At 39.6% G+C, this 16051-nt stretch overlaps 1 protein-coding gene across 1 annotated transcript in view; it reads left to right on the top strand.

Annotated features, from left to right (window-relative positions):
* LOC139914555 (PDZ and LIM domain protein 3-like) overlaps positions 1-6971 on the top strand; it is a 45206-nt gene extending 38235 nt beyond the window's left edge. Inside the window, exons 6-8 of the mRNA XM_071902896.2 lie at positions 6313-6476; positions 6710-6756; positions 6952-6971. Of these exons, the coding sequence (XP_071758997.1) occupies positions 6313-6475 (163 nt within the window). The 3' untranslated portion in view covers position 6476; positions 6710-6756; positions 6952-6971. The remainder of the gene's footprint in view (positions 1-6312; positions 6477-6709; positions 6757-6951) is intronic.
* Positions 6972-16051: the final 9080 nt, after the last annotated feature.

Here is a 16051-nt window from a genome sequence, read left to right as displayed (position 1 = left end):
CTATTCTCCGCGACACAGTGTCGTTTGAAAGTGGCACCAAGTTTAACTGTTTGGCAGCCTTCTCCCCACACATGATGTGTGTCATCTCTTTGGCTAATGGTAGACACAGTTGTTCGCCAATTGTGTGTGGCTTACCAGCTTTCGCTATGCAGAGGCTGGCACGATACGGAGCTTGCTGTCCTTTGGCTACGGGTGTAACACAGGAATGAATGGTGGACTTGGATTGCTTCAGTTCGTCACGTTTTCTTAGAAAAAAATCCACTGGTTTGTCTTTCAGCACTGTGTGTTTGGTTGTAAGATGCCGTTTGAGGTGCGATGGTTTCATGGATTCATTGCTAAGAACATCACCACATACCACACACTGCGGCCTGGGCTCTTCCTCCGTCCCGCTCCAGCTGAATCCAAATTTGATGTAACTCGAGTCATATTTCCTTGCTGTTTTGCGCCGTTTGCTGCTAGCAGGTGCTGTGGAGACTTCACTGGCGCTGCTGAAGTAGCCACTAGCACTTGTGCTCGGTTCACTGTTGTCCACTTCAGTTTCTACAGGGCTGCTCGAAATATTCTCCTCCCGATCCACACTTTTCTTCCTAATAGTTCCCATTTGGAGCCACGATTGCAGTGTTTTTGAACCATTCATCATTTTAGCTAATGTTACCTCCGCTTACTATCTTGCCATCACAGTTTAGCTTGTAGCTAATCGTGGATGTTTGCACGCGCTACTAACGGTAGTAGCGTGTAGTAGTAAACATTTATTTTGTTTTGAAACAAAAAAATTACAGGAAATTTTAAATCCCATTTCAATTATCTCATGGTTAAGGTATTTTCATTCGTAGTAGTATTTTGATAGTATTATATGTTTTTAAGTTAATTGTATTTCATTTTAAAAAAATATTTCAGACATTCCTCCGCGTACCACTAGAGGAAGCACGCGTACCATAGTTTGAGAACCAGTGCCTTAGGGTGTTAGGTTAAGAGTTTGTATTTTTGTTTGCTGGGTTTAATTCCATTTTGTTTATTATTTTCCGCAGTGCCTGCCCTGGGACCTCTCACGCAGCGAGATTAGTGGGCTAGCAAGCTAACTTTGGGTTTAACCCTGACTTTACGGTCTCACAAAGGTGGCTCACTTTTAACCAGGGTAGATCACCATGGTAACTATGCTGCACAGCTAACCTGCTCAGGTTAAATTCAGGCTATTGGATCAAAACATACTCACCAATCAGCTCTCTAGAAAAACATAGAGTTACCATTCCTACAGGATCCCGATATGGACAAAAATACTGCATTCAAATGAAAATGATAAGTTATAAAGAGAAGAGTTAGAGTTAGGCTACTATTGACTTAGACAGTAAGAAGGGCTGTTTGCAGGGCAATGTGTTCGTAGAATCGCTAATTATTTATTATATATATTATTTATTATATCAGAGATATATCAGGTTGACCATATTATCAATGAATGAACTTTACTGTTGCATATTAATTGTGCTGAATTTTTTTATTGGATTCCCAACAGTGTTTGGTTCAATGCAGCCTATTGCATTCATATTCCATTACCGCAACCCTGGAGAACACGAGGCTGACATTATGAATAGAAAATCTTTTTACAGCCTCAGCGTATCCACAAACTATTTTATCAGTGGAAAACATGCCCACTGTGCCCTAATGATGGGGCAGTTCCTCCAATAATCCTCTCTAGCCTTGGTAGCAGAAACAATGTTACTTTTCGCTATTATGTTTTGTAATGCTGACATTTATTCATTATAAGAGTCTGTTCTTGAGAGAAGAAAACACATTTTTAACATGGGGGTTATTTGGCACTTGACCACCATCCTACTATAAAATGAGGAAAACTCTGTCCTTCTGTCTGTCTGTCTGCATCCATTTTGTTCCTCAATGGGTTGGCCAATCAATCTGAAACTGCACATGGGCATTGAGCATTGGCATAGGCAGGGACTGATGAAGCTGATTTTTCCATTTTCCCAAATTTAAGCTGTTTATTAGCATTTTTGGCAAGTCTGCGCGGAGTTGTGGCGCGCCACAACTACGTGCATCCCCGTGTATGGACTAGTGAAAATATAAAGATTGGATGCAGCAGTTTGTAGCGTTCCGATTTTTACTTCCCATTCATTTGAATGAGGCCATGAAAATAGCCTGAAAACTTACATTTAAAGGCATATTGAGCAGGATTTTCCCCCTTGAAATAGCATAAACCCATCCAAAAATTATCCTACTCAATCATTACTTACATTGGTAGTCTGTGACAGTGTGTTTGCACAGACCCTGTCTTCTGCCTGGATTTTCTAATTTCTGAATGTTCGGGACTTTTCTGAGCGTCAACCTTTTGGCAGCAGGTGTGTCTGCCTGCAACCAAAACCACTGTTAAATCGTTTTATATCTAAAAGCCACGCAGGCTACGGTAGCGGTCCCGAACTCTAAAACAGAGCAACTGGTCAGAGCTAGTGTGTATCGTGAGCTGGTAGCTAGCTACTGTTAACGTAGCTTCGTTGTAGTAGAAAAGCTGATAGCTACGCTAACCTATGGAAGCCCGTTTCCGCCACCTGTTAAAAAAAATCTGGCACTTTTCTCTTTTCTTCCATCATGAATTGAAATTTTTTTCTCAATATTATGACTTAGCATCTCATAATTATGAGATGCTAAGTCATTATTATGAGATGCTAAGTCATTATTATCAGATACTATCTCATAATTATGAGATGCCAAGTCATAATTCTGAGATACTAAGTCATAATTATGAGATGCTAAGTCATATTTATGAGATACTATCTCATAATTATGAGATGCCAAGTCATAATTATGAGATACTAAGTCATATTTATGAGATACTATCTCATAATTATGAGATACTAAGTCATAATCATGAGATAGTATCTTATAGATATGACACTCACAGGCCACTTTATTAGTTACACTTGCTTGTTAACACAAACAGTCGGCTCCTCCAAACAGTGAAATCATGTGGCTGCAACTCAATATATAAAGCATGCAGACATGGTGAAGTGGTTTAGTTTTTTGTTTGACCAAACATTAGAATGGGCAAGATGCGTGATCTAAGCAACTTTGACTGATTGGTGCAATTGTTGGTGCCAGACGTGGTAGTTCAGCATCTCAGAAACAGCTGCCCTCTTGGGATTTTCATGCACTACAGTCTCTAGTGTTTACAGAGAATGGTGTGATAAACCAAAAACATCCAGTGAGCCACAGTTCTGTGGCCGAAAACAGTTTATTAATGAGAGAGGTCAGAGGTCAGAGGAGAATGGACAGACTGGTTCAAGCTAACAGAAAGGCCACAAATGCTCCAATAACAGTCTTTACAACAGTAGAGTGCAGAAGGGCATCTGAACACACAAGTTGTTGGCCCTTATGATAAATGGGCTACAGCAACAGATGACCAGCCGCTACTAGATAGGTGTACCTGATAAAGTGGCTGGTGTCGGTCAGAAATATGAGATTTATTATGATTTATTATGAGATAGTAGCTCATAATAATGACTTAGCATCTCATAATTATGAGATAGTATCCTACTATAAAATGAGGAAAACTGTCCATCCGTCTATCCGTCCGTCCATCCGTCCGCATCCATTTTGCTCATCAACGGGTTGGCCAATCAATCTGAAACTGCACATGGGCATTGAGCATTGGCATAGGCAGGGACTGACGGAGCTGATTTTTCCATTTTCCCAAATTTACGCTGTTTATGCGCCTTTTTGGCAAGTCTGCGCGGAGTTGTGGTGCGCGCATCCCCGGAAGTCTGCACGTAGTTGTGGCGCGCGCATCCCCGGGTATGGACTAGTCTCATAAATATGACTTAGCATCTCATAATAATGACTTAGCATCTCATAATTATGACTTAGTATCTCAAAATTATTAGATAGTATCTCATAATTATGACTTAGTATCTCATAATAATGACTTAGCATCTCATAATAATGACTTAGCATCTCAATTCATGATGGAAAAAAAGAGAAAAGTGCCAGATTTCTTTTAACAGGTGGTGGAAACGGGCTTCCATACTAACCGGCACCTACCTTTCCAACAGAAAACAGGGCAACTCCGTGTCGCTCTTCATCCCCATCCTGTCCTTCAATACTCTCCACCAGGTGAAAGCCAACCCCAGATTCACTCTCGTTTTGGAACGAGCCTTGTCTGCTTGCCGTTTTCCCTCACTGTACTTTTTTACTTGTTTTTACCGATCTGGCAACTGCAGTTGTGTTTACAAGCCACAAGCAGCAAAATCCTAGTCAGTATGCCTTTAACTCATTCGTCAACATATTCAACAGCAGATCCGGCTACTGTGATTTTCAATTGACTGTGGGTCCAATGTTTTAGAACATAATTTTGCCAAATAGCATTTTTATTGATAGAAGAGAATATAGCGGAGGAATATTTTTAAATACTAATTTTAGTGTAAACCAAGAATAGAAATGTAAAATGATGAAGGACCCAGGACTGCTATGTTGTCTTAGAAGATCTGTTGTTGAATCTGTTCACCAACATGTTAAATCGTGGCCTCATTCAGATGAATGGGAACTAAAAATCCGAAAGCTGCAAACTCGTCCCAACTGCATCCGATCTTGGTGATTGCATATTATTGTGGTTTACATGGCAGTCCAGTGCCAAATAACCCCCATGTTAAAACTAAGTGAAATATTGCTTTAACGTGTTGAAAATGTCAGCAGTATGTATTAGGGTTTATATAATCCTACAATTAGGCCTATTTATTGTCTATGGCTTTTATTGTTTATTGTTTATTGTTTTATTGTAATTATTTTATTATTTTCTCCTGTTTCTATTGCTTCTTTTTATAGTTTTGCGCTTATTCCATATCCTTTTCCCTGCTGATTCATATTACTTTTGCCGCTGCAACAATCTAATTTCACCACGGGGATCAATACTTTCATCTTACCTTATCCAAATCGTCTTATCTGGATCTGTCCATGTTGCATATGATTGGCTATTTGTTACAAACCCTCTTTCATGTGAATGCGCTCATAGCTGGATGGGTAAATCCTGGGTTGACAGAGCCAGTTGATAACCAGCTACGTGAGACCGGTTATCTGGGATCTGGAATCAATGTTAGGTTTTGTGAAGCCAGCTAAGGCAAAAAATAGCCTGACTATGTTGAACTTGCTTCGTGAGACAAGCCCCTGAAGTCTTTACGTCCGCTTAGATTTATTTCAATAAATTGCTACGTTGGACTGCCATACTGCAAATGCTGGTCCTTCGTGGTCCCGGGGAACACTTGTTATGCCTATGCCTATCCTTATGTGGTGACCAAAGTATGAAATCATGGATATCATGGTTCAAATGACAGGGTAAGGAGCTCAGAGTCAAGCCTTCTCCTCCAGGTTGAGAAAGACTGATCTCACAGAAAAACGTGAAATGAACACGACACTTTAACAGCAGATTATGTGTTGGTGGACCGTAAAGTGTTAAATTTACGTTTTCCCAGCATGAAGCAGTTACATGAAGGAGACACAACTATAAACAGGAAGTAGTGTGACACTGAAGTAGCACGGTGGCCAGTAAGGGCGTGGAGGTCGGGGTGGTGGATGGGCGTATGCATTTGCCTTCGATGTCGACGACCAGGGTTCGATTCCCAGCGTTTTCAAAGGACATTTCAACCGGGAGCCAGTTGAAGTGGTTCTGGCACCTGGTACCAGGTACAGCTGACTGGGAGAAGAACCCGAGGCAATTCTACTCATACAACATTACCTGAATAAGCGTCTAAAAAATGTATGGATGTATATTTTGTTCATCTCCAAGGAGGAAATTCTCTTTACATCCTATGATGTTTAGCACAAACTTGAGGCATGACAGTGTCTAATACTGACATCTCCATTTTAATAACAAACTCAACTGGAATCTTCTTCTCCCCGCCGGGAAGTTTAATATAGCAGCACAAAACAAAAATGGCGCTAGTGGTGAGGTAATCTCCCTGTGACTGGAATCACTGATTGTGATTGACATTCTGTGTAGCCGATGAAAATACTAGCACGGGAGCCTCGTGGTCAACCAGGAAGCACTAACAGCGGAAAAAAAACGTAGGCATTTCCCACACCCAGTCTCGCGTGACTACACTAACACTATACCCAAAAGCCTTCCATATTTGCTTGTGGCAGCCTTGCTTTGGTTCTCCTTATATAACGGGTTCAATTCTGATGGACTATTGGCGTCTGTGTTCAGTGCTCAAATTGTGTGCCTAATACTGATAAAACTAATAACTCCAATTTAATAACCAATTCTACTAATTAAGTGAAACAAGTTTTCTTTGTGTGTGTGTATTGTTGCTGCAGTGGCACGGTGGTACATGCAGGAGAGAAGTGGCGTCACCCGGCCTGTTTCCTGTGTGCTCGCTGTGGGTTGGAGCTCAAACACCAAGGATATTACCTTATTGATGGACAGCTCTACTGCCAGGAGCATGCTGTCACTGCTGTGCATGCTAGCCCACCTTGCTGAGGTTTGAGGACAACCACACTAAAATATACACGCATGCACGCACGCACACACACACACACACACACACACACACACACACAAACACCATTTCTTTGACAGAAAACACAGCATTATCATCACTGTCATATTCTCTCAAAGCTTAATTTCATGATATACTCAGATGTTCGTTTAGTATTCAAGATACTTTATAATGTTGCTCCATTAAGGTATTCTGTTCTACTCCACTCCAATCAGGGCGACAAGATCAGCCACTAGAGGGGACTGCAGTATTCCCAAACGAGGTACCACCATTGATTGCGTTAAAGCATTAAAAAAATTGAATAATCTTCCCATTATGTATAATGTGTGTGCGTGTGTGTTTGTGTGTGTATGAGTGTTGGGTAGGTGGGTGTGATTAGTTATGTGGTAATTGTATGTTTTTAATTGTGCATTTTATTGTTTCTTTTGTACTTTGTCTTTTATATCTACCTGCCCAGGGACTACAGATGGAAACTAGCTATTAGTTAAATCTGGTACAACGCATCAACTCTCATTATTTTTGAGACTTATGTTTTGTTGTGCATTGTCCCTGTCTAAATAAACTTAAATAAAATAAAAAAAATATGCTATAAAAGTACTTGCTTTACATTATCATTCACAGAAGTAAAATTTAGTAATTTCAGGTTTAGTTTAGAAGTAAATTTGATGATGTAATGTATTGTCAGAAATGAAGAAAAGTCTTCAAATAAGTGTGAAAAAAGTCAGACTTAGTGGGTTTACATTTCATGGTTCAAGGCAATAAACACTAGAAAAATTTGAAAGCATGTGTAGACTTTATAATCATGGAATACATTACAAAATCTCAAATGTTTCTAGGTCCTCGTGTGGAGGTGTGGGGTGGTGGTATGCATGATTGGATAAAAAGTTACACAGCAGGAAAATACTGTATGTGTGAATAAATACAAAGGAATGAAAGAAATGACATGTAGGAGTGCATAATGTGGAATGCAGAGTGAAATCAAGTTGAAACTGCTAATTAAAACAGAGATGGAAACAGCTCACGTGTGAGAAGGAAGTTCATCTTGGTTAGCAATGTTGCAGCGTGCAAGCAGAAATCCATATTTGAACATGCACACAACCTGAAGGAACAAAGATTATTCCCCATACAGAACTATTTTTTGTGCTCTCTAAGCCTTTTATGTGCTCAAAATCCTGTATCTATAAAAGGTTTGCGCCAGTGCAAATCAAATTCGGGGCGAAAGAACCTTGTTATCTGCTCTTCTAAGACAGCGCACAGGGGATTTACGCTTGAAACCACGGGTAGATCTGGGTGCACCGCTTTTTGCGCTTTAGCCTAATTGCATATGCATTTGTGGGTGTTCCAAGGCTGAGGCGCAAAATAAAGGGAGAGATTTATGGAAATTGGCAGCAGATGTGATTTATCAAGAGCCAGTGGCCTTTATAATCTGATGATTGTTCACAAAATTTAAGACCTAGGAAAAGCATTTCTTATCACTTCATGCAAGGGATGGCTCCACTGAGACTGTCTCTGGAACTGGCTCCAAGATTAAGGGGATGCAGTCTAAACATGGCGGTCATTAGATTGTAACCCTGTTACAATTCCAATTAGGTTTAAATGAGTATGTTGACTTAAAAATGCAGCATTAAGCCTAATTGTCACACACTCTTATAAAGAATGTATCATTTTTAAAACATCTGTGTGTCTTCTTTGGGACAACACACACTTGTGTTACTTTTCAACACAATATATGTTAATAGCAACACATGGTGTATTAAAATGTATGGTCATTAACATACTGTTGAAAAGTAACACAAATGTGTGCTGTCCCAAAGAAGACACACAGATGTGTTACAAATGACACATCTTTTTATGTGTTATGTTATTAGAAAGCACACTCAATATGGAGACTATTATCATTTGAAATGTCACAGCGTTCTTATCTATAGAGACACTGCGGAGCATGTCATACTTCAAAAGCTATGCCCATCATAGGGGAAAACAATATCGCCAACAAACTGGCAAAAGTGGAGGTCGGGAGGAAATGTTTTCAGATACTGACAGCCTGATGAAGGTTTCCCTGTTTTCGAGAAGTTTATGTCAAATAATTATTTCGGCACACTGCCTCCAACAGAGAGGGAAAGGTACATTGAAAAACAGAACTTAGTTGGCCTCCATCAATGTCCTTTTTCATTGCTGCAATAAAGCTGGATAAATGATCCCATACAGTGGCCTGAAGTGAAATACCTCGACATTTACCACTACTTAATTTAATCAGGTTGACCTTGACTAATTTCACCTCATATTTAAAAATTTGAAATACAGCTATGCTTTTCCAACTATAAATTTGAGCGATGCTGATGTGACATTTGGTTTATGAAGTAGATTGTTGCCAAGTTAACTATCTTATGTTAGCTAACAAGTCAGGGTGAGATTTCTCATTACTTTTGCACCCTGGAGGTCAATACAGAGCAAAATATCCTGAGACCCCACACATGAACACACAACTCACCTGTTTCATAGAGAGGAATTGGCTCAGTAATGTTAGCTTAGTAGCATCCTAATGTTAGGACAGCATGGTAGATTTAAAACAAATTTTAACATACAGGCTATCTTAAAAGAATATAACTAGAAAATTACTGGTAACTTACTTACCAAATGCTGGCCACATACATAAGTGTACGTAGTCTCAGCGTCCCTAAAAAAGTTGAGACACTAATGGCCAGTCCATCATTGCATTAAAGCTACACTAAGCAATTTTCCGACTACTAGAGGGTGACAGAAACCACAACACATTTTGTAAACACACACAGCAAAACTGCTGGGCGATGGAAAGGCCTTAAGGACAAACCATGCATAAAGGCTGATGGCTAAAATAAACGTACCCATGGAGAAATATCGCCAGTTACCAGTCTCGCTTTGCCATTTTTCTCCCGCTCAATGTTACATGTCCCACAATGACAAGTGCAGAGGTAGGTAGCAAGTTTACGAGTTGAACAAGTTTACCTGCAAGCTTCATTGATTAGATTCGATTAGATTAGATTTAGATTTATTTCGAACATGTTAAAAAGACAAAAAAATAATAAATATATATATTTATATATATATATATATACACATACGTAAGAAAACAAAACAAGAATAACCAATAAAATTAACAGTAAACGTGTACAACAAATTCTCACTAAACAACATAAATAAATAAATATTACATGTCCGAAATGGAGTAGGAAGAAGTAAAATACTTATTTGGTCCTACCCCTTTGCTAAGCTTAATCAATGAACTTACTGTTTATAGTCCAACTATCCACCCCAGTGTCCATCATACACAACTTAAATAATTACTTCTATGTTCATCGTCTTTATACATAATCAACTTGTAGGCGCCCATCCGGCATGTCCCAACACTCACAGCGAGAAAACAAAAAAAGAAAAAAACCCCAAAACAAAAAACAAAACAAAAACAATAACAACATCATCATCAGCGAGCGTCACATTCTTGAGACAAACAAGGGCCCTTCCTCATCCCTGTACCTCGCAAAAATCATTTTTTTGTACATCTTCTTAAACTGTTTGATATTCTTTCTCTGCTTGAGTTCTACATCAAGACCATTCCACAAAGTCACCCCACAAATTGTAATACACATACTCTTAAGATTGGTACGAACACAACGTTTTTTCAGATTCAGTTTTCCTCTTAAGTTATACCCCCCCTCTCTGTCTAAGAACATTTTTTGTATGTTGCCAGGAAGTAAATTATTTCTTGCTTTGTACATTATTTGTGCAGTCTTAAATTCCACCAGATCCATGAATTTCACAGCATGTGTCTTTAAAAACAGCATGTTAGTGTGTTCACGATATCCTACATTGTTTACTATCCTTATGGCTCTTTTTTGTAGTATACATAATGAGTGTAAGGTGCTTTTGTAGGTGTTACCCCACACCTCCACACAGTAATTCAGATACGGTAATACAAGTGAACAATACAAGTGAGTGTGCAATGCTTTATAATCCAAAATATGCCTTGTTTTTCCCAGAACTGCAACACTCCTTGCCAACTTTGCTCGCACATATTTTATATGAGGTTTCCAGCAGATTTTGTGGTCTAATATCACACCCAGAAATTTATTTTCATATACTCTTTCTATATTAACATTATCTATCAGCACTTGTACGTGTGTGTTTATTTTACAATTTCCAAATAGCATAAGTTTGGTTTTGTTCAAATTTAATGATAACTTGTTTATGTCAAACCACCGTTTTAATTTACTCATTTCTGCCGTAACCACCTCCAAAAGCTGCTGCAAATTCTCCCCAGAACAAAAAATATTGGTATCGTCCGCAAATAAAACACATTTCAGTATCTTTGATACCCTGCATATGTCATTTATGTACAAAATAAACAATTTCGGGCCTAATACTGACCCCTGTGGGACTCCACAAGTAATATCCATACATGTTGATTTGTAGTCATCTATCTGTACAAATTGTTGCCTATTTCCTATATAGCTTTTCAACCAATTCAGCACAACCCCTCTGATACCATACCTTTCCATTTTATTGAGTAATATATCATGATCAATGGTATCAAATGCTTTTTTTTAATCTATAAATACTCCCACTACATACTTCTTTTTTTCTATACAACTAGTTATTTCTTCTATTAGCTCAATTAATGCCATAGATGTTGATCTGTTTGTTCTGAATCCATATTGACTGTCATTCAACAATTTATGCTTCTCAATAAAACTGTCTAACCTTTCAATGAATAGTTTTTCCAATACCTTAGAGAACTGGGAAAGTAAGGAAACAGGCCTATAATTAGTAAAGTGATGTCTATCCCCAGCTTTATATAATGGGATAACTTTAGCAATTTTCATTTTACCTGGAAATGTGCCCGTTTTGAAGGACAAGTTACAAATGTAAGTTAGTGGTTTTACAATGCCGTCAATGACTTTCTTGACTAGTGTCATATTAATTTCATTCCAGTCAGTAGACGTTTTATTCTTACACTTACTAACAATATCGATAATTTCCTGTTCTTCTACTGCTCTTAGAAAAATTGAGCTTGGATTTCTATCCCCATAAACATCAACAGCCCCCCCCTCTTCTGGCTGTGGGCCATTGATTTCTTCTGCCAATTTTGGTCCCACATTTACAAAAAAATTGTTAAACCCATTAACCACATCATTCTTATTATTTATAGTCTTATCATTATCAATAAAATACTGAGGGTAACTTATGTTTGTTGATCCATTTCTAATAATGCTATTTAATGCACTCCATATGCCCTTGATGTTGTTTTTATTATTCTCTAATATTTTATTATAATATTCCTTCTTACATATCCTCATAATATTAGTTAACTTATTTTTATATTTTTTATATTTATTTTCTGCATCTATAGTTCTATATTTTATGAATTCTCTATATAGGGTATTTTTTTTTTTGCAGGCATTTTGTAGTCCCTTTGTGATCCACGGCCTATCTGTATAATTTTGCTTTCTGTTGTACTGCTTTATTGGACAGTTTTTGTCATATAATGATTTGAATATTTTTAGAAATGTTTCATAGGCTTTGTCAGTATCATCTTCTTCATATACTCTTTTCCAGTTTTGTGTTAGTAATTCATCTCTAAATGCACTCATAGATTCCTCCGTTCTCACTCGCCTGTATTTAAATTTATTGACATCCTTATCCTTCCCATCGCCACAGTCATAGATCACAAAAACTGGCAAATGGTCACTGATGTCATTCATTAGAAGCCCACTCACTGTATTGTCTTCTGTAATATTTGTAAATATATTATCTATTAGAGTGGCACAGTGTGATGTTATTCTGCTTGGTCTAGTGATCGTTGGATATAAACTCATACTATACATTGCATCAATAAACTCATCAGTCATTTTGTGCTTATTAGGATTTAACAGGTCTATATTGAAATCTCCACAAATGAACATAACTTTCTGATTTGTCTTAGCAAACATTCCCTCCATACTATCCTTAAATATTTCAATGTTAGATCCGGGTGCTCTATATACACAACTAACAATTACATTTTTCTTTTTTTCCATACAGATTTCAATGGTGACACATTCCAGCACATCATCAATAGTAGTTGTCATACTTTCCATTACCTTATAATTAAAGCTTTTATCCACATAGAGAGCCACACCCCCTCCTTTTTTATTCTCCCTGTTCATGTAAGTCAATTCATATCCATTCAACTCAAAATCCACACCCTTCTCAGAGTTGAGCCAGGTCTCAGATATAGCTATGACATTGAATGGTTTCTTGAATTGACTTAAATATTCTTTGATGTTTTGAAAATTTGCATATAAACTTAATATTAACCTTCATGTTAAACTAATCCTCTGTGTAGTAACAGCAATTATTGTTTAGATTGTTGAAGAAATTATTCTCAGGGTCAATACTTTGATCAAATTCATATATACCGTATTTCCTCTAATATTGGCCCGGGCCTTTATTTACCTCAACTGCAGAGGGTACCGGGCCTTTATTGGAAGTAGGCTTATATTAGAGACAGGCCTTTATTTCTAATTCCCTCTGTTTGATAAGTATATTTGCTCATATTTTAGTACGAAGCTTCCTTGTTTTCTGATCTGCTTCTGTTGGGGTACGTTAGGTAGACGTTTTTTTGTTACTGCAATGCATTACGATAATTATGGTAATCGACGACGGCATGCTCCAGAGACTTCCGCCGGCCGAGCCATCTTGTGGCACTTGTATGTTACTACAAACTACAGTTACAAACAGGCACCAGGAGTTTACCGGTATCCACCGTTGTTTGCATGTAAGCTGAAGGTAACTGAAGCTAACTGAAGCTGGGCGCCGATGTGTTCCCGGTGATCCGGCCGAGATTTCGGCGGGGGTCCCGATGCTGATGCGTCACCGGGCGTCCGGGGCTTGGACCGGGAGGATCAATGCGGCCGTGGGCGCGGTGGAGAGGACAGCGGCGGAGAGAGGAGATGGACACGGTCCAGCCATACACTAGGTTTTGACCTAGTCTTTTTCCTTTGTTTTTTCCCCCGGCCTGTATTTGAGGCCGGCCTTTATTTGTTCGTGTCGACGACGGCCCCGGCCATTATCGGAGACCCGGCTTTTAATTGACTACAGGCCACTATTAGAGGAAATACGGTATTATGTTCAGTGTATTTGAATGTTTTGAGATTCCAACCATCTCCATTTACATATAAGCCTTCCATCCCTCTGCAGCTAACTTGCGAATTTACACACTTGATCTCTTCATCATCAGCGCTGTTAAATGGAAGAATGATATTACCTTCTTTGCAAGGCTCATTTTCTGGTGTTTTACAATTTAAACAATCCATTCCTTTGCAAGGCTCCGTCATCATTCCAGTCCACAGTCAGTCACGCTCCATGCTCTTAGCGAGCTGTCCTTGTGTGTTGCTCTCCCAGGAGTTGTCGTCACTGGTACTGGTCCAATTCTGCAATCTCCCTGATGACCAGCACTTTTGCCTCCTCTGGAGATCCATTCAGTTTTATGAACACCTTGCAGTTTGCTGTCCACGTCGATTGTATCTTGTTCTGTTTTCTCAGGAAGCGTGACCGTCTGGCAATGTCAGCATTTTTCTTTGTCAGGTGTTCGTTCACATACACGTTGGATCCCTTCAACTTTCTTTCTTGTCTGAGCAGTGCGTTTTTTTGTTTTCTGTTCACAAAGCGAATTATTATGGCAGGTTTCTCGCTTTTGTTTTTTCGGGGGAGAGAATGACACCACTCAATATCGTTGCTGTCCATGGATATGCCTTTGCTGTCGAAGAATGCGATCACCTGTTGCTCAAGAGAGTCCAGATCAGGCACGGTGGGCTCTCCAACCGCCGTCGCCGCAGCCCTGGCATATGACCGGGGCCTGGTCTCCAACCCGCTGACAATGAGGTCGTTCATGCGGGAATACTGCTCCAGGTCTGCTACTCGGCATTCCAAGAGGGCAATCCTCTTATCCTTCTCGACATTCTGTCTTTTCAGTTCCTTGATCTCTCCCATCAAATCCATTATCATTTTTTGTTGTTTAGAGATAGTTGCAATTTCTTCCGACATAAAGTCGAGCGCTCTCTTTATCTCTTCGACTTCATCGTTCTTCTTTGGTGGCATTTTGTTTGCGTCGTGCAATGTATGCGTGAAAGACTAAACAAAGTAGGTAACCACACAACCTCTTTGTTCTCTCACAGAGTGTGTCTAACAAATGTGTGGATGTGTGTAAGAAATCCAAAAGTGCAAACTTGAGTGTTTTTCAAGGGTTCAAGGCAACGCCTAGTAGTTACTGTAGTTAGGTGAATAACATATGGCCACTGGGAAGTGCACCTCAAGGTTTCAAAATGGAAAATTAATAACTTATTTGAGGATCCGACAGGCTTCACTTCTTCCCATACAGACAACCTCTTGGTGAATTATTTAGCCAGTCATCTCGGAGTGAATGTGACCACGGTCACATTCACATTGATTCCGCCATTGCTAAAAAAAATTTCAGGAATGGGAGGAGAGCGCCGCTTTCAAACAGCGAGGGAGGAGACAAGCTAGTTTTAAAAAAAGGAAAAGCTACGACTCAGGCCAAATTTGACAACAAGCTTTAGAAAAGAGCTGAAAACAACAAAACAGCTGGCCCGCGTGTGTGGCTATTTTTTTTTATATCATTACGTCTCACGGAAATCTCCACGTAGCACACGTTAGTTTCAGGATTGGTTACAGAGTCTGAAATTGCTTATTGCAGGTTAAAGCTAGCTAATCAATGAACAACCCCCCCATGGAACAACTGAAACTACAACTAGGACAGAAGTACGTCCAGCGCTGACGGTCGTCGGTGCTGACCTTAGTCCCATCCCTGATGCTGGTCCCACCTGGATGTGTTTCAACGACTGTGTTGTTTTTGTGTGCAGCCGTTTTCTCGTTTTCTCCCCTTTCTCATACTCCGGAGTAGTGTTTCTACCTGGCAGTGTCAGGTGCTGCCTCAGCTCTCATGGTTGTCGGTGCTGGCCTTAGTCCCATCCCTGTTGCTTTTCACCTGACGTTTTTCTGACTCTGTGTGTTCTGTGTGCAGCTGTTTTCTCTCCCCTTCCCAGACTCCGGTGCAGTGTTTCTACCTGCCTGTCATTGTTGTTGCCCATGATCCTGTTTTGCCCGGCACCTATTGCACACTCAACCATCCCGGGAGAGATCCCTCCTTGCCTCAGCCCGCCCAAGGTTTCCTCCAATTTTTTCCTACTAAGGTTTTTTTGGGGATTTTTTCCTTGTAGGGTCTAAGGCTGGTGGTGGCGGGTAGGTTAGGCTACCTAGAATAGGTAGACTGTCTTGCTAAAATCTGCTCTTGTCTGTCTTGTGCTTGTCCTATATCATTTTGTTCACCACTGATTTTTGATAAGTTGGATCTAGTTAGGCTCATTCTCTGTAAAGTCCTCTGAGACATGCTTGTGATAAAGGGCTATTGTTGTGTTGGTGAGTGAGCACAGGAGACGTCGAACTGTTGAGTACTTTATTTACTCGTAGCAACCGCTAACACTGATAGCGTACATAACTTTATCTGTGCTCGCTCTACTCTC

Source organism: Centroberyx gerrardi, chromosome 16 (genome assembly GCF_048128805.1).
Source record: "Centroberyx gerrardi isolate f3 chromosome 16, fCenGer3.hap1.cur.20231027, whole genome shotgun sequence".
NCBI lineage: Eukaryota > Metazoa > Chordata > Actinopteri > Beryciformes > Berycidae > Centroberyx > Centroberyx gerrardi.
The sequence above is the reverse complement of the archived record's forward strand: the minus strand, read 5'-3'. Positions and strand labels throughout refer to the sequence as shown.